This window comes from Athene noctua, chromosome 5 (assembly GCF_965140245.1).
Source record: "Athene noctua chromosome 5, bAthNoc1.hap1.1, whole genome shotgun sequence".
NCBI classification, from domain to species: domain Eukaryota; kingdom Metazoa; phylum Chordata; class Aves; order Strigiformes; family Strigidae; genus Athene; species Athene noctua.
Window position 1 is genome coordinate 67,586,382 of NC_134041.1, and position 18,919 is coordinate 67,605,300.

Genomic DNA, 18,919 nt, shown 5'->3' on the forward strand with positions numbered 1-18,919 from the left:
TTGAACAGTGAAATCCACCTTCAGGGGTAGATTCCCTTTGCTCTGTGTGTCTGTTTAGTTTCAGCTGGTGTGTTACGAGAAGACAACTATAATGTGCTGTAAAAATGGATTGAGTTATAAAGGTCTTTTCTCCCTGTGCCAAGTAATGATTTAAAGTGATCTCTTACCATGCTAATTAACTTAGAGGTGTTGTTACAAACAGTTCACTTAGGAGTATTTGTGGGTTTTTTAGCATTCCCAGCAAATCCTGATAGTATATGCAAGTTGAGAAGAAAAGTTTAGTCCATGAGGGATCTTTATTAAGCTTTTTGTGAGAATATGTGTGCTCATGAAGGTTAAGGATCTGGCATCACTGAAAATGTATTAATCAGCAGACAAGATATAGCACAATGCACTCTTCCCAATGGCCTTGGCTCTGACCCTTTTAAAGATAATGGGAATACTGTCCACTAAGAACTAGATTAGGACGATCAAGTGCATTTCATCAGGGTTTGACTTGAACCATGATCCCAGAGGTGAAAAGGCAGAGGTTTATCCACTGAGCCAACCAGCCCCTGTCCAGATAAAATCTTGAATATGATGTATAAGGGCAAATTAGGATAGAGGAAAGAAATTGATTGCTTGGGACCATTGTTACCTAGGACTGGTCATAAGAAAATCCTGTGCATCCTGAAACTGCCTCTTTGATTTAAGGTGGTCATCTGAGATGCCTGATTTTCATAAAGTACTCATAGGAGAATGACTTCATGTGCTATTCCTTTCCTCAAAACCAGTATTCCTGTTTCATTGGAATTGCATTTGCTGAAGTTAGTGGTAGTTTAGATGCACTGGATACACTGCAAAAAATATTTCCTGTCTCTGTCATTACTCTATCAATAAATTTTTCTCACTAGCAAACATAAACGTAAAGCCAGATTGCAAGCAGAAGTCAATCCAGATGTGCTGGGTTAGCTATTTACTGCCAGCTTCACATTCCAAATAAATTAATTATTCTATATATAATTGTAGAATTTGCCCATATCGCAAAGTTACAAATATTACTTGGTGACCTTTTGTCCCCCTACCCTGTCCTACACAGCTATTGTAAGCCCTAAAGCTAATTCAGGTGCACTGTGCTGTATTTATGTTTTAGGCAGTGGTGGTTGTTTAAGGGCAGTCTAAAGAAGAGGTCTTATATCTGTTTGTGCCTCTGTAACCCAGCCTGCAGTCAGTGAGATCTGCTGACATGCTTTGGCCTCGGGGCACCCTGTTTGACCTCTGTGACGTTCAGGAGGACACCCAGAGAGGCAGCATTGGCTCCTGCACCCCCGTCCTCGAGTTTCTGGATCTTACCAGCATCCCTTGCAGCTAATGTTTGTGCAGATACAGGAGCACCCTGCCTAGCCTGCCACACCTTGCCTGCAGTCAACAGCAATCCAAGTAAAGATAGAGAGGTGCTTAATTTTTTTTTTCACAGACTCTCTGCAGCAGTCCAGTCCTTTTGCATTCTCCAGGCACCCCTCATACCCTCACCGGTGGATGCCTGCATCCTCATGGGTGTGCGCACACGCATACAGACTAGCAAACAGTAAGGTTAATGTGAGATGTAATGCTTAAGGACACTTCCATACACGTGCAGCTAGAGATGAGAGGGGGTACTGGGTCGCAGGGATGCAGAGACAGGGGCTCTGGTCCCTGGTTTTAGGACTGGTTGTGTACTTTATGCTACAGAGGTGTTGAAAGAAAAACTGTATCGGAGGGGAAGACTGAAATCCAGAACTACTCTGGTCCCAGGAGCAGCCTCCAGCACCTCTCAGTGCCCTGCTGCTGCGGGCATGTGCCTGCCCCAGCCTGGGCCTGGCGGGAGGTATGTGCTGTGCTGACCCCCCTTCCCGGGCACCCCCCTGCCAGCGCCAGGCAGCTCTCGAGAAAGAGGGCTGAGAATCTCACCTCAGATTTTAGGTGTCTAGAAGCGTTAGGTGTCCTTTCAACATGCCAGACTGTATGTGGGGGAGACGAGGTGGACAACCCGAGGTCCCTGAACGCCCCCCCGGGGTGGGGTGCCTGGTGTTCAGGTGCCTGGGGGGTCCTGCTCGTTTCCCAAAAGCCCACATCAGCCAAGGCTGCCTTGTAGCCTTGCTCAGGAGAGGTTTCGACCCACAGCGGGAGTTTTGCCTAAGTAAGAAACACGGATCATAGCCTTTCTTCAAGAAAGTTCCATTCTTTATCACCCTACAAGTAATACTAAAAATGTGTTCTGCATATTTTTATGCTTTTGTCAAATTGCAGCTCACAAACTGACAATTTAGCACAACAATGCATGCTGGTTTTAACTCCCTAATGGTATAAATCCATGTTCTGTTTCACACTGACAGACAGTGAAGTTTAATGAAATAGTCCCCTGAATCTGTCACATTTGCCAGCAGGATATTCCTAATTAAAATATTTTGGTTTTAAGGTTAGCATCCACTCAGTTGTTGTTGCCATTTTGAATGAGCTCTATTATAAGCTGTTGTGCACAGTTTATGAATTACAGTAATGTTAAAGCGTCTCTTTCTGTAAAGTTTTGAAGAAGGCAATTTTCATTAATGCAGTATTGCACGGTCAGATTTTTAAATCAAGGCAAGCACAGGAATCCCAGGAGAGTGAGAGACAAAATCCACTTCTCACCATTAGAAAACAGGAGCTGTGCACTTGACCGGCTGGTGAGGTCCCTGAGAACTGGCCCTGGCCCAGGGGTCCTCGGGGCTTCCACGCCGTGATGATGCACTGGAGAGCAGGTGGCGTTCCTGGAGCAGTCGGGCGGGAGCGTGGGACCACGGGAGCTGTAGTCTCCCTTTCAGATGCTTTGGGCTCTTGTCCAGCGCCTTGAAGCGGGAGGGATGAGATGGATTTGGTTCTGCAGAGCAGCATTTTGGCCAGGAGCCCTTGGGGTGTGAAAGGTGCTTTTGCTGTCAGTAGAATGTTAATGGGGTAACTGCTGCTGTGGAGTGAAACTGTACTTAGCCTGATCCAGTGCTTTTTACTTCTTAACTAACTAGTTTGTTCTTTCCATATCTTAAGTTCAGTTTCCTTACTGAGAGCTAATTACCTGAGAAGTGCGACAAGATCTGATTCTTTTTTCCAAGTAACAAAAATATCCCAGGCTAGGGTCTGGATTCTCCACTGCATGTTGCAGATCAGGGGGTGGCTGAGCCCCGGAGAGCTGCAGCAGCAGCTTAACTTCCAGCTTTCCATACTGGTAGTTTCAGCCTGAAGTCCATGGGCTTGGATTGAAGGGATCCACACAGGGCCATTAGGAAAACCAAGATTATATGCAAAATGTCTAAGTGCTAAAACCTCTACTGGAAAAATGTAAGGAGTACATAATTGGAAAGTGTGAAAGCCCAGTTTTATCCCATCCACGTTCGGGTGTGTGTGTTACAGGACCAACAGATACCGGAAGGCACCAAGTGTCTTTCAGAATGAGGAATACTGCAGCACGTGAGCTCTGAGGGGTGTTTGTGTTAGACCCTGGTGCCAGGCAAAGGCCCTGAGTCTCAAGCACACTCCTTGGCAGCGTGCTGGGCACTCGCCCTGCCCTGCCCATCAGCTGAACGGGCACCGCTGCAGAAAGTCGGTCCCGCTGAGGGGGACGGTTCCACTGGACGGTGTCTGGCGTCACGGTGCTGTTTCCCCTCTGGGAGGGACAGGGCCTCGTGCTCCTCATGCTCCTCGGGCTGTGCAGCTCCAGCCGTCTCACCCCTGCCTGGGCCCTGCAGCACAGACCAGGCTCGGGGGTGTGGGGAGGGTGAGGAGTGTGGGAAATGGGCAAGGAGACTGGAAAGGGAGCGCTAGTGAGACAGAGGCAGTAGTCTCCGGTCAGTACTCCAGTGATCAATAGACATCAAAGGAAAGTGTGCTTCTTTCTAGATATTTTAAGCAATCTAAATATTTCTGTAACAGAAATATTATTCTTAAATTAATTTTCCAAGCAGCTTTCTGAAAAGGTTGGAATGTTCATGTCCTTTAAACCATTGGAATATCTGCTGGGGGGCGGGGGGGGGCATATTGTCAAAAAAAAAAAACAAAATAGCATTTTTCAGGGGGAGCTTCCACTGAAATCAAAGATTTTCCGAATTAGCACAGGCACAGGGAGCCCTCAGTGCTGACTGTCTAACTCTTCTGATGCTAGGAGAAGTGTATTTGGTGCAGTTTCTCTCTGTGCCATGTATCCATGTTTATGTAGGAGTTTATGATTTGGCAACACTGCCGATTGGGATGTACAGGCAAATTCTCAGAAACATGCAGAAATTTAATAATATACAAAAGCAGTGTAAGTAATACATTTATATTCAATCATTTGGGCTTTTTTCTGTGAAACATGACTTTGAAGAATGGCTTTATGAGAGAAAAAAATTAAGATTCAAAATATATAATAGTGGATCATTTTACAAAGTTTTAGCTGGAGAAAACAGTAGCTTTAAAATAAGGCCAGAGCAGAGTTGTGTATGACATTTTCATGGATAAGTGGGAGAGATCAGCATTTCCACAAGCCTTTAATTGAAGTCAGTAGACTGCTGAATCACTTTCTAAATATTTTTCTTTCACTAGAGAGCTGGATAAAATTCCTGTATTTCCAAAGTCTCTTGAAAAAAATCATGTGCTGTACAAGACTGGCAAAGGAGGTTACAGTGACCAGTGTCCACATGTTTTAATTCTCTAAGGTCATTCCTGTATGCTCATCTCCTCTTTTGGGTCTGAAACTTCATTTCCCTTTCACAGCTGTGAATTCTCTGGTGGGCCCTGCAGATAGATTTGATAAATGCTGCTAATATCACCTTCTGATCTACCAGTGCTCTGACTTTGGTCTGTAGGTCTTGATGAGTAATTGCCGTTGTTCTACTCCAATGACTGAATTAAGTTGCCCTGTTTTAAAGGGTTCATACGTGTGTGATTTTAGCCAAGGTGGCCCATTGCAGCATCCCGATGGACACTGGCCTCATCGCTTCGCACTGAAGCAAGCAAAATTACCTTGATGTCTACAACTGGCTAAACTCCATTGTAATCCTTTGATTACTGTCAAGCTAAGTAATATTGAATGTAGTATTCCAGGTAATTGTTGTCTTTGGCCAGAGCACACACTGCTTAACCACAGAGGGCCCCGTGAGCTGTAGGGACAGCGACCTGCAGCCCGTACTGGGGCCTGGGGCGAGGCAGCTCGCTGGGGTCCCTGTCAGAAGGGCTGCACAGCGCCGGGACCGTCTGTCCAGCCCGGCTCAACTGGTCCTGACTGGGCAGTGTGGGTGTGCAGGAGCCCAGTGCCCGTGCAGGAGCCCAGGGCCCGTGTCGCATGTTGGCTTCTGCTTCACCCTTGTACACAAACGCACTTGCACCCCATAGTGCTGACAAGAAAAAGCAGGGGGGGAACCAACTCTCTTCAGCAGCTTTTACAGGCAGTTTTGGTAATGCCTGGAAAAACAACAGTTTTGGTAATTCCTGTAGGAGGTGTTGGGCACTGCAGCTAATAACGCAACAGCCCTATACGCTTTTAATCCCCTCAGATGAAATAGGGAACATCCTTTACTGCAAACGCAGCCAGTCGTGAGTTCTGTGCAGGGCTTCACTGGTGGCAAGGCAGTTCCTGTTCTGGTCAGTAGGGGCTTGAGTATATAAACTAATTTAAGTGTTTGGCTCATGAAGTTTGCTAAACAGAAATACATAACTTCAGACTGTGAAATCCTATCAATACATTTAACCTGTTCTTAAAAATCATATTCTGCCCTGTGAGTATTTTCTCACAGTCGCAGGCCAGCAGACACATGCCAGGTGCCTTCTTGCACGTATCCCCCAAGGCGTGTGATCTCTGTCTCATGGGGTATGAGCTAACTACAGATACACTGCTTGGATGGATGGATGGATGGATGGAATTTTCCTTTAGAAGATGTTAATCAAACGTGCATGTTGGGCTGGTCACTGGACATTGTAGAGCAAATATCTTGACATAGTATCAGCAACACAATGGTTGCAGCTTCAGATAAAACATAGGCCCTGCATCATCCTTGCTATCATTTAGGTATAAATATATTGGTGAAATTGAGTTGAGGAAAAAATCCAGTCTTGTGAAGTGCATGTGATATATAGTTCTGGAATTAACTTCCAGCCACAGCATTTTAAAATCTCTGTGTAATTGCTCAAATTACCCCAGCACATCATGTAACACCTTAAAGATTTGGTTCTTAAGGATGATCTTATAATGAACAAATTAAATAGAACAATATATTGATTTTTAGGCTTTGAACTTAATTTCTTTGTCATTTTTAAGGCATTTAGAGTGACAGACATGCTCATGTTTACTGTTACAGTGATGACATTATTCACAATGCTGTTTAGTGTGCAATATGGAAATATGCGAGCTGAAAAATGCTGAAAACTGCTATGAATAGAGTATGTTCTAGCCACAAACATTATGTGGCTTTTTTTAAAAACAATGTTATATGCTTTAAAAATAAAGACATTACCCTGTGAGATTCTGACTGCTCCTCAGTATCATCTGGCCTATATTAATTTTCATTCATTTTCTGTAGTGCCAAGGAGCTCCAGACACCAACGTACCTGTCATAAAGCAAATACGATTAAATGATGCCCATGTCAGGTCCCGTTCCTTCTCTCACTCAGTTGTGTTGAGGCGAAGTGACATTTATAATTATTTGTGACCAGACCTAGTGAACACTTTGGTTTTTCACCAATAACCTTGTGTTTTGAGATTACAGGCTTAAATGAGTGCTTTTAATACCAGAAAAAAGTAATAGTTAAAACATGCTTTTCTACTGAAAAATTAACTGGAATTTTCTCGAAATGCACGATTCAAATTTCATCGTTTCTCCCTCTCACTTCCTTCACTGTCTGCAGTGCTACCAGGTAGATAGAGAAAAGCTGTTAGGTGGTTTCACACTGTGTAGTCCCGAACACACAAATAACTTGTCATTGCCCTTCCTAAGAATGATCTCTGTGTAGTTTGTGGACACATTTGAAGAGAAGGTTACAGGGACTGTAACATAGTCACTTAATAGCTAGGAAAAAAGGAACAATTTGTTAACCAATCGTTTAAAATATAGCATGAAATAAAAGTTTGTGCAAATGATCCAGTGAAAATATTTAAATGTTTTACATGTGAGGATGAATTGTTTACAACGAGCATTCCCTAAATATTTCTTCCAGGCACTTACTTGGGCTTTGACATCCAGCTGGGTCCTTGTGAGTTTTTGGGTTTGTCATTTCAGGTTAAAGATGTCCCTGTACCTGGGGAAACTTGGGGAGCTGACAGAGAGCACAGCACACAATACAGTCTTGTTCCTGCTCTCTGTGTCCTCTGTCACCAGTGTCAGCAGCTCATCTGCATAGCACAGACACAACTACACAGGCAACTGCAGCAAATAAACACATCAGAAACTTCTCTGGATACTAACACACATCTGAGTGCTTAGTCCTCCTTAGTCCCGGCCTTCCTTTAGTTGGCAAACATCATCGTAGCAAGAACAATCTGAATGTATAAAATTTTGAAAGTGTGAATTGGTGTGAGAGGACAATGCCTCTGTTTAACGTCTCCAGCCCTTGGAATGTCCATGAGTAATTTATACCATTGTGTTCTGTGGAGCATTGTTCTTTTATTCAGTCCTTGCAGTTTTCACACTTCAGAAATAGCCTCTTTCTCCTGATGCTTCCACTTTTCTGCTCTGATCTCTTCACTTGGCAACAGTAGGAAAAATGTATTTGCACTGTATTAATAGACATGTATTTCAAAGAAGTTTTAACTGGGCTGGCAGGTTTTTTTCCTATGCTAGGTTCACGCTGGGCAGTTAGTATCTCTAAGGTGGAGGCACGTAGAGTGGCAGAGGGATGACAATATTTGTTTTCACAACCAGTTTGCATGCACGTATTGTACCATCTGTATATGTACTTAAATACAGGATCACAGTCTGGAAACATGCACCACAAACCATTTTTTCCTGAAGTATGTTGAGATTGTTCCAGTAAGAATAGTGGCTGCACCAGCCTGTTTTAGGATTGGGCATGTTAACAGATACATTCTGCAAGTTTCCACACAGAAGTTTATAAATATTTATCCAAACATCTTGGATAAATATTGGACCTTTGATCAGATGTTAAAACATGTACAAATAATCTGCGGTTATTTGTATTGCAAGATCTCTTCCAGCGTACTGTCACAGAATTTGGTGTAGGATGCACTGAAGCAGGGAAATCTGCCCTCTCTGTGCATCCGTACAGCAAGACAGCAGCCAGGAAGGGAGGAGGGCTGGGTGGGCCTTGGAGAGGGAGCTAATCAGCAGTGCAGGTGCTTCAGGTAGCTGCTTTTCACACAGATAATTAATGTGTACAAGTAGCTGCTAATTGCACATTTCAGGAATGATTTATGAGGTGGCAGAGGGGAAAGAAGGACACAATCTAATTTCTTTGGGAACCTCTGCCATTCATACAATGGTATCAGCGCAGCTGTGAGATGGGACATGATTAATGAACAGTGGGCAAACACGCCGCCATCCTGCGGGATGCTGGGGGGATGACACGCTTGTCAAAATAGAAAGTGGCACTGAGAGGGACGGCCAGTAACAGTGCAGATTATGAGCTTTTTGTCTTTCAACTCGCTAATTCACTTGGACGTCAGGCTTAACACCAGCCGTGGTTCTGAAATAAGGTTATTTATGTCCATCAGAACAATTATTGGTTTAATGTGGATGATTATCATTGACTTGCTGCGAGCAGGTTTGTGTTTATGAACAAAAGACTACAGATATTTATTTTCTCTGTAGAGGTCTGGGGGAAAACAAATTTGGCAAGGGCTAATATTTATACAGGACATTAAATCTAGACTTATGAACATCTCTGTTAAATACCTGCTTCTAGTACTATATCTTGGCTGCTGCCAGGGAACACATTTTACCTATTGTCACGTATCCCTCTCTGCTATCTGACATGCACCACCCAAAATAGGTGTACAAAAACACGGCTTGTCTTTGCTTAGGAAGAGTGATGTGCACATCCTTGTGTTTATTGTACCTTCTTATCTGAGCTAAAGATAATATAAAGTAATATGATACCTTTTGCTGGCATTTTTGTGGGCTGATTAGCATATCAGTTTGCTGTTCTTTTTTTAATGCTAGTCTGGTTTATCTTTGAAAAGATTGCTAATAATTTGAAAAAATGTACCCATCTTGAAATAGTAAGTGTGCATATAGGTCACTGCTGTAAAGACCCAGTGTTAACGTGTATCACTGAGATGAAAAGGAACATTTTGAACACTTTCTCAATGAACTGTTTGTGTATCAAAATAGTACTACTGAGTGTTTTGCACTATGTTTTGAAAGCTATTATATGGGTGTTACACCTCAAGCTGTGTATTTATTTGTCTGTTTATTTCCTTTTATATAATGTAGTATTTTTAGATTGCTTCAGTTCAACACTGAAGAGTGAATACTCTTATTTCTTATCTTTTATAGCTTTTAGAATTTGACAGAGAGCTGTCAGTCTTTAAAGACAGATTGTATGAACTGGACATCTCATTTCCTCCCAGGTAAGATTCATATATAATCCATTTATTTAACTAGCTAGCTAAAACATAATTGTTACTGGCACTGTAGGTAAGATGCAAGTGTTCCCATGCACGCTGTAGAAATGATAGTGATCTCCATTCCTTTCATCAGTGCTTAGTCCTCCCACCTGCCCTCCATCGTCCCATGAGCAGTGACGCTGCAGCCTGCGTGCCAACAGTGCTCTGTCGCTCATCCTTTGCTTTCAGCTGATCCTGCCTCTTATAGCTGCTCCTAAAATAGACCCGACATGATTGTGTACTAAGAGACGTGTAGCTGCTTTTAAGCACTGGACGCAGATAACCTGTTAAAACACTTTATTGCAACCATAGAGGCATCCTTTGCCTCGGGCTGTTGAAAACTGACCCGCGGCAAGGAGCAGACTGGACGTGGGGTGTGAAGTCTCATGCCGCGGCCCGAGGCGGGATCCGAGAGGAGCAGCAGGAAAGAGGACAGGAACTTAGATTGTGCTTTTTCAGCTTCAGTAAACATGTTCTATAACTGCTAAGACTATTAGAATAATTCAGCTTTTTTAATACGTATACATGATTTTAATCATCTGTACCCCTTAGGTGAATTTTAGCCATGAATAGACAAGTATTGCTATCACACAAAACCAAGGGGCAGTCCTGTTCAGGAGAAGTCCATAGAAAATCTGGTACAGTTTTAAACATGTATGGCCCCTTTCCAAGAATGAAGAAGCCAAATCTTAACAGTTGCTTTTAAGGGAAAGAAATACTGGATTCGCCAAGAAAGTTAAAGTTCAGAAAATCATAGATAAAACCACACTTTTTATATACTTTTTTTTTTTTAATAGATACAATATTCTTAAATATTGCTATTGTGTCCTTTATGGACAGATAGAAAAGTATGATGTTTTGGCATACACTAAGAAAAAATTTGGAAAGCTTGCCTTTTTGTTATCATAATCTCATTATTTCTCACCAGCCAGCTGCGTTACCGATTATATTGATCCCTTGGGACAGTGGAAGTATGCATGGAGAGGTTACCACTGCTCTAAATTGTTCTTATTGATTGAGTATGATAACAGAAGACCAGCAGTGTGTACGTCTTTGAGCGTTTTCATTAGTTGTGTACCTGGTCACGGTAAAAGGATGTGAGGGGAAATAGATACAAATTTTTTTACCAGAATTACTCTTCTACTTGATTTCACCAACATTAGCACTTTCAGCCAGAACAAGGTTTGGCAAAAATACGTTGTTGCATGAATGCTTTGCAGATTCTTCAAACCTTTCTGTCAGTTCGGTGTCATTCTGCTCTCAGGCAAAGGTCAGAAATTTTCTGTGAGTGGGCTTATATCAGTTGTGCTTTTGATCCTTCTGTGAAGTGATGTGAACATCTGGCTGAGGTCTAAACCCCTGAAAAATTTCTTCTCACAAATCTTTCCAAATCTCAGTAGAGATTGCTGTTACTATTTCAGTGGTTAAGTTTCTCACAAATTACAGCCAGGCCGGATACAACCCAGGATTTTCCTTGCAGCTACCGAGGGCCGTGCCCTGTGAGGTCGTGGGCAAGTGATAAATGAGCCTTCCTCTGCTTGACATCCTGATGGAGCAAGTAGCGGCGGGAAACCTCCATAAATAAAACACTGGTGGGACAACAGCCAGAACCCAAACTCTGGAGGAGCCACCTGGCAGCCGCTGCAGGGAAGGGCGTAGTGGAGCTCAGAGGGTGAAGCCTCAGGCCGACTCTGGGTCTCCAGGCAAGGGGAGCAAGACTTGCAGAAGCAGCCAGAAGAGGAAGGCTCTAGACAGTTAGCCAAGGAGAGACCAGGACAACGAGACAGGGCTGTGCGGAGGGAGGACGGGGCAGGAGTGATCTGGACTACTGGGGGAGTGGTGAAAACCACAGGAAGAGCGAGATGGCCCCAAGGCACTGCCCATGGGATGTGACAGTGAGTTGGTCTTGCCCTTCCCAGGTGTAAACAGAGAGCTGGGAAAAAGATTTTCTGTGCCCTGTCCTAGCACTGATCTGCAGAGAGGGTGACAGGCTGCTGCTGTCAGGTGTCAGATGCTGAGGAGTCCCTGCCAGGCAAGGCAGCGCCACTGCTCCTTGAGGTACGGCCAGAATGGAGCTTGAAAGTGGCGTAAGGTGAGACTGCAGAGAGAGAAAGAAGCCTTGGGGGAAATGGAGGGTGTTTGACAAAAGGATTAGAAGTTAAACTGGGAGTAAATAAGAGGGCTTGTGAGAGCTGCGACTGAGAAGTGCTGTTGCTGCTGTAAACCCAGCAGGGAGCTGCAGGGGGGTGGATGGGGAGGACCATGCGAACAGGAGCAAGAGAAGGTAAATTAAATATTAGTCAACTGCACTTGTACTCTCTGCTGCCCCAGTATCTGAATAGTTTGACACAGAGCATTAACATCCAAATGATGTATTTCACTACCATTAACATTTTAAGCTGCTGTATCTACTGTATGAGTCTGTTATTGTCTAGAACAAAAATATTAAATAAGCTGCTACACCAGAGATGAACCCCTGGTAAAAAAAATGCAAGACCAGGTAAAAATGTTCCATCCCAGAAATCCCTGTGGATGAAACACAGATTTTGACTTTAATTGAGGTAATGAGTGAAGTGAAAGAAATCCCCTGTAATATGAGCTGAGTATCATCTCCTCTCCCCTCCCCTCCCCTGCCCACATGCTTGCAGACTTGGCTGGGAAACCACAGGAGCAGCTCCTTGAGGGCATAGCACTGTCTTCAGGGAGGGCAGTCACCAAATTCTGATGGCACTTTATCCGCTGCCAGCTCCTTCTTCCTCAGTTCTATTACTTGGTTTTTTTCCTTGCAAAACCAAAGCCAATCTAGATCGTGTGCTTCTTTTGTTTTGCACACAGCATCAACGTTAGGGATTAAATATTTCCCTAAGTACAGTTCTGGCTTGCGAAGTTCAAGTCGGTCCCTGGGTGCCGTGGATCTGCAGTGCAGGCTGGGAGGGACGGGGCCCTGCGTTCGGTCCCCTCGCTGCCCCAGAGCAAGGGGCCATCAAACAGGTGCTGGCTCGGCGACGCCAGCCGTGGCTGCGCCCTGACTCTGAGCTGCTGGTGAATCCCGCTGGGGCCCAGCCGGCAGTCACATTGCTCTTGCTTCTGTTGTCTTCAAATAAGATGAAAAACCAAGATCCTGACCACTTCTTGCCATCAAAGGTCCCATAACATTTTTGCAAGAGCATAGACATCTAGACAGATGTTGTGGCCAAAGCCCCGGTAAATGGATTCCACCTCCCCAGACGCACTGTTGCTTTAGTTGAATGTGCTGGTGTTCTGCAGCTCCTGCCCCAGAGCGCTGCGCCGCGGCTGGGGCCATGCTGAGAGCCCCTGAACTGGGCCGCTGTCCACAGGCTGTGGCTCTCTAACTCGCACGGATGCTTGCCAAACGCGATCTGCCCTACCGAGGTGGGAGGGACCCTTCTGAGCAGGGACCCTGGCCAGATCCTGGGGAACAGCCATGACGGGTCAGGTCCAGCTTCGCCCGTTTGCCTGTTCCCATTCAGTGATGGCATCACAGTGAGCGCATGAGAGCGCCTTCCTTGGCGAGGGGAGCCTCCTCCCAGCTCCGGGGCTTTGGGAACGCTCCGGGCAGGGGGAAGGGGGGTACAGGGTAACGTGGCACAGGGATACTACCGCTGAGTTTATAGAACACAAAATCTCTTTGAACTTAAGCAGAGAATATTGATAAAATATGAGAATATTGCTAAAAATTTAAGGTGTACAACCAACAAGCTGAACTCATGCATGTACAAAGAGCAAACTGGCTTTACGTTAGCGTGCTTTTTTTCACCCATCCCTCCTCATGGTCTGGGTCATATGGCAAGGGAATCCTGCTCTCCCTCTGTCGTCCTTGCGCGGGCGCCAAGCTCAGTAAGAAGTCTTGCCCGAGTGAAGTGCTGCAAAACTGGACTGACGATTCTTAGAGTTTCTGCAGGTCAGTGTCCTATTTTTGTTCATGAAACTAAGGACATTGATTTTCCTGAAAGAAATAATATTTTTCTCTGTATTGAAATAATGACTATGGTGTGCTATTAACTGCAAACCCAGGTATTTTGAATAGGCAAAACCCAGTAGATTTAATGTAGGATTTTTTTTTTTAACTTAGAATCTTTTCATTTATGCAAGAAAGAGATTAAATATATGGCCTGAATGCCTTGGTTTCACTTCCTAGTAGTTTTTACTCCATTTTTCCCTCATTTTTTTTTTCCTCTGGAAAAAAATATAATCTGTAGCTTATTATGACTTAGCTGCTTTTATATACTATTTGTAAATATGAGTTTAATATGTTTGTTATATAGCCTGTGTACTAGATTTTGTCTTTTTAGCCAAAGAAGTATATGATCAGTCCTGTATATTTAGAAAATACTTCTTTAAGCTTCTTGGTATTCTTAGCTGGAAAGTGTATGGTGCATCCGTTTGTTCTGCGAATGCATCAAACAAAGCTCTTTTCACTGGAGGGAGAGGGAGAAAGCTCTAGTCACTTTTTGTGTCAGGTTACGGGCTCAGTTCATGAGCATTTGAATTTAGAAGGGAGTTGTAAGCAATTGTAACGATAGCCCCAAAGCAGTATTTCAGAATTTGTTTTATACACAATATTTTAAATACGGTCCATTGATTCAGTCTATGAATTAATTACTCACTACTTCTGTTCTTGATCCATGGTGTAACAGTCTTACATCATGGGATGCTGGCCAGCAGCTGAAGACAGAGTATCTCGGTTAAAGTGGTACTGAATACATCTAATACTACATTTCTCATCTCTCAAAAAATGAAAGATCAATTAGGACAGTTTTCTCCTTCTTTCATTTGCTTCATCGTTTGTGCATACAATTAATTGCCTGATTTTCACATAGAGTTCTACAAATCAGTAGCACAGTTGCATTCCTGTCTTACTTGTAAATTTTCCCCTCAAAAAGCATGCTTGAGATTCAGTGTACTCTTGAGATAAATGGAAAAGGTCACATCCCTTTGAGTTGCAGCAGACTAAGTTACTTATAAATTCATTTTTTATCAGCATAAACTGTTTATTCTCTGGGCTTTATCCTGAGGTCTTATTGATACACTCTGTAGCTGGCCTGGGGTTGAAAGCTTTACTCCTCTGAGTTGGTAATATTTTTGTGGTTAACTTCGGTGGGGCCACAATTTCACCTTCAGCAGTTTTCTTGGTTTGTTCTCATGCCACTGCCAGAGCAGCGTTCCAGGGGGATCCAGCTACCCGGGGTGTAAGCAGGGATGGGCAGAGGCGCTGCAGTGACCCACGCCCCGCCTTGCTCCCCTGCGTCGGGCCCGGGGCCTGAGCCGGCCAGCGCCGGCGTGCCCTGACGTGTCCAGCGTTGGACAGCCAACGCCGGTTCCTCACGAGAGCTTGGTTCAAATGAAAATCACTGGTTTTCATGTCAGAAAAATAAGCAAAGCCCTAATTAAAGTAATAAGTAAGAAAAGTCCCTCTTGCTGGCGCCAGGCATCCCAGTGAGCGCATGAGAGCGCCTTCCTTGGCGAGGGGAGCCACGAGTTCAGGGAGCTCTGACAGCGCTTTGCTCCGGAGCCGCGGGCACCGAACCCGGCCCTGAGCTCTCACGCCTCAGTCCCCGTCCCGCTTACCTCGGCAGCACCATCGCACATTGGTGCACTCTACAATCTCCTCTTCAACTGCAAAAACACATTCATATACAGAGGGTGACCAGAAGGGGTTTTCTTTAATAGTATTTTCCACAGTTATGACTGTACAAGTATTTTAGAATTTCATTTTAAATCTGAGTCTGTGATTACAAAAATGAAGGTAAACATATTGCTGTTATAGAAAGTATCTGGAAGTTTTGGTGTCCTGAAGGTGCTTACGTACTTAGAGTACAGACTGAGGAAATTATCAAATCTGATTCTTGCATATTCTCAGTTTTCATTTAAAATTAGCGAAGAAATTCTTCTATTGTAATAATCTGAATGGAGAGGATGGTTTTGTACGTTTCTGAGTTTTAATTGTTTATATTAATGTATCTGCATCTTTTACAATTCATTTCTCTGCCCTTTCTCCCTAATTTTAAGGGAAGCCATGACAGCCATGTAGGCATATATTTTTATACTGGTAAGAATTTTTTTAAAAAGAAATCATTATACTTTGCTCCTTAGATGATCCTTCTTATAAGGAAGTCATCCAAAATTTTCACACTCCACTTTTAAAGTTACAATATCTTCTCCTAAGGCACCATAAGTTCTGCATAACGTGATGTCACGACGCTGTGCTCCTCACTGGTTTCAGCTCGGAGGAAGAGCCGGTGCCTGAGCCGGGCGGTGTAGTGCAGGCTGCCAGCAGTGACAGAGGCTGTAACTCGTCACTCCTGTGCTCGAGAAGCTCTCAGTCAGTCGGTCAGGCTGGGCGGGATAGCCACGGGCACCGGGACAGCCCCGGGCACCACTCACCCCGGGATGAGTTGGGCTTTCCCGTGGGAGTGGTGGCCCCGGAGCCAGCGCTCCCAGCCCTGTGGGCGAGGGGCAGCGCGGCTTGTGCGGGCGCAGGCGTGGGACAAGCAACTGCCAAATTGCCTTAATATGTGGATAAAAATCTCCCATATTCATAAATTTCAGGGAAACTGACCTTCCATGAGACTTCACAGGAACAATAAGGAAGAGTTACCACTCTTGCTGTCTAGGATTTAAGGAAAACAATAAAGAAAAGATTAGTAAGTAAGAAAAACAAAACAAAAAGCATTTATGTGCTTTCGCATAAAATACACCATTTAGAGTACAAAAAAATGCCAATTATCTGTTAGAAAAAAACCTCAAGATTCGCCTTATCTTTTTGTTTAGGAACCTAAAACTCTTAAACTGTCAGACCTTCTTGTTCCCAGTTTTTCATTACACTGAGATAGCATTTCAATATGAGTAATAATACTTCTTGAGTAACTTTCTAACTAAAATGCCCCAATGAAATGATGATGTGTTGTAGCATTTCTCTGGGGTTTTGTTCTTCTTTACTGTATTTGTAGTTATCTATTTCATTATGCTCTTCAAAATCCAGGTACAGTCTGCTTTTCTACTGTTTGTTACCTTCTGTTTTCACTTGGTTGTAAACTACATTCAGTAATCACTGAGAGCACTGAACTCCTACCACTTGTTAGAGAAAGTATCTCCGGAATCATTATTCACAGGTCTTGGCAAAAAATTAGGTCTTTGTATATTTCCAGCTACTGTATCATGCTTCTTAATACCAGCTTTAAAAACTGAACTTTATATAAACCTTTTCCTTATTTTCTTTCTAGTCCCTATGCTAATGGTCCCTAAAAGTAAAAGTTTGGTGTTGTAATAAGTATCAAGTGGAAAGTTACTTTTTGATTCTGTAGAGTGGAGACCTTATACTGAGTCAAGAATACTTCAAAAATTTTTTTTTACACTACTGACTTCCTGCTTGTCTTTAAGCAGTAGTACAGATAATTCTGTAAAGAAACTGAAATACCTGAGGCCTCTTTCCCTGCATTGCTCTATTTGCCAAGTCTGGACAGCCGTGGAGAAAATAAGAACATTGCTGTCCAGCTGTCTTTTACACCATTTGGTGTTTTTTTAAAAGAGAATTGGAACTAGGCTGATGCTCTCCGTAACAGTGCAAATCTTACATGCTTTTTGATCATTGGAGTGAGGACCCACCTTTGCTTAAACCCTCTGTGGGAAGCAGTGTTGACTCTCCATTGTGAAAGGCTGCATGAAAACACAGTGTAGCTAAATTAATATAGCCTCGTAGTCCTGACTTAAATCTCTAAAAGTCAGGACAGATGATTCTATATTTAGAAAAGCTATTTTTCAAGGCTTTATAAGTTTATAAAGACCATTAAAATTTATTGCAGGTTGAAACTTGACATGAGAGGTTTCAAAACTAGAAGTTAAATCCTTCCTTCCTTCAGAAGAAGAGCACCCTGTCAGGCTGTTGCATGAGTGTTTCCCTACCCATATAGCATATCTCCTTTGGCTTATTAATTTTGAATACAGCAGGCAGAAGGTCAAAATAGACAAAATACAAAAGTAGAGGATGCTGTCACCCCGTGGGCAGCCATCTGCCTGTACGTGGAGGAGCGGAGATGAGTTCTGCTCTCAGGGCTGCTTCTGCATTTCACAGGAAACAGTCACTGGACGAAATAAGAAAATCAGTTCTAGGAGCGGAGAGCAGAGCCTTGGCATGGTTGATAAGATGGTAGGTGAATGAGGATTTTCAGAATTACCACTTTGGCCTTAGCTGCATATAAGTGAAACTGAAGTTCTTTATCTAGCCATTAATCCGGAATTTGACTTCTGCCCTTTTGAAACAGCAGTTCACTTTTAAGTTTTAAAGCTACTAAGCAATCTATAAATGGCATTCGTTGGATTTTACATAGCTATGTTAGTAATTTTTAATCATACATTAATTTTGGTTGGTATAGATCATAATTATATATTATTATAGTTCTATGAGAATTTCTAGTTATAGTGTATTATAGTTATAAATTCAATTTGTAGCTGTAAATGAAATGGTATTAAGGCAACATGGTAAATTTGTGTTAATGTATGTGCAAGTGGGTTTCTGCAAGGTCTTGGTGGACTCTGTGTTAGTGCACGTTAGCTTCAGGACGCTTTCCAGGCAGCTTTGTATGTGGGAAGGATTCCAAAGCCACTTCTGAGCTCTCCTGCCAGGCACATCTGAAAATAGCATTTCTGCAGGCATACTTAAGGAGCTCAAAACAAAACAGAACTATTGTTCTTCTCCCGTGCAAAACTGTTATTTTGTTTAAGACCATATGTCTGCTTGATCTTAAATGAATCCTTCATCCTGCCCCTCGTGACCGTGCTGCTGCAGCGCAGAGGGAGCGTGGTCAGGCGGCTGCCCCTCACAAACACCCGGGGCAGAGCCTTGGCTGAGCGCAGCACTTGCAGCATCTGCTCAGTTTGCGAGGCTGTCAGCAAGCAATCTCCTCTCTGTTCAGCAGGGCACTTGATATCTAGGCATTTTTATAAATTCCTTCAGTTCTGAGCTCCTTTTAATTCTTGAAGTACGTGCTTGTTTCAGCTCGCCGTCCTGTACAACCTGAGCAGCACAGAGAAGCGTGCTAGTGTTGCAGTGAGTGAACTTCCAAGGAAAAAAGTCTTGGCCCGCTGGCTCTCGGCCACGATGTGCTGGGGCCGTTTCAGCCCAGCGGCAGCCTCTGCCCAGGGCGCTGCTGGAACATTCCAGCACTTCACAGTCGGGATCCCCGGAGAGGCGTCTGCGGAGGGCACAGCCATCCCCACCAGCCAGCCGGGAGACGGCTCCGGCGGTGGTTCCCCCCAGCCAAGAGGTTACCCTCTCCAAGCCCACCCCTTTTCTCATTTGTCTTCCGTGGGCTG

At 43.8% G+C, this 18,919-nt stretch overlaps 1 protein-coding gene across 3 annotated transcripts in view; it reads left to right on the plus strand.

Annotated features, from left to right (window-relative positions):
* The window catches only part of INPP5A (inositol polyphosphate-5-phosphatase A), a 245,053-nt gene that overhangs the window by 209,432 nt on the left and 16,702 nt on the right, over positions 1 to 18,919 (plus strand). For all 3 annotated transcript variants that reach the window (XM_074908024.1, XM_074908023.1, XM_074908025.1), the window contains exon 12: positions 9,477 to 9,550. In XM_074908024.1, coding sequence (XP_074764125.1) covers positions 9,477 to 9,550 — 74 coding nt within the window. The remainder of the gene's footprint in view (positions 1 to 9,476; positions 9,551 to 18,919) is intronic.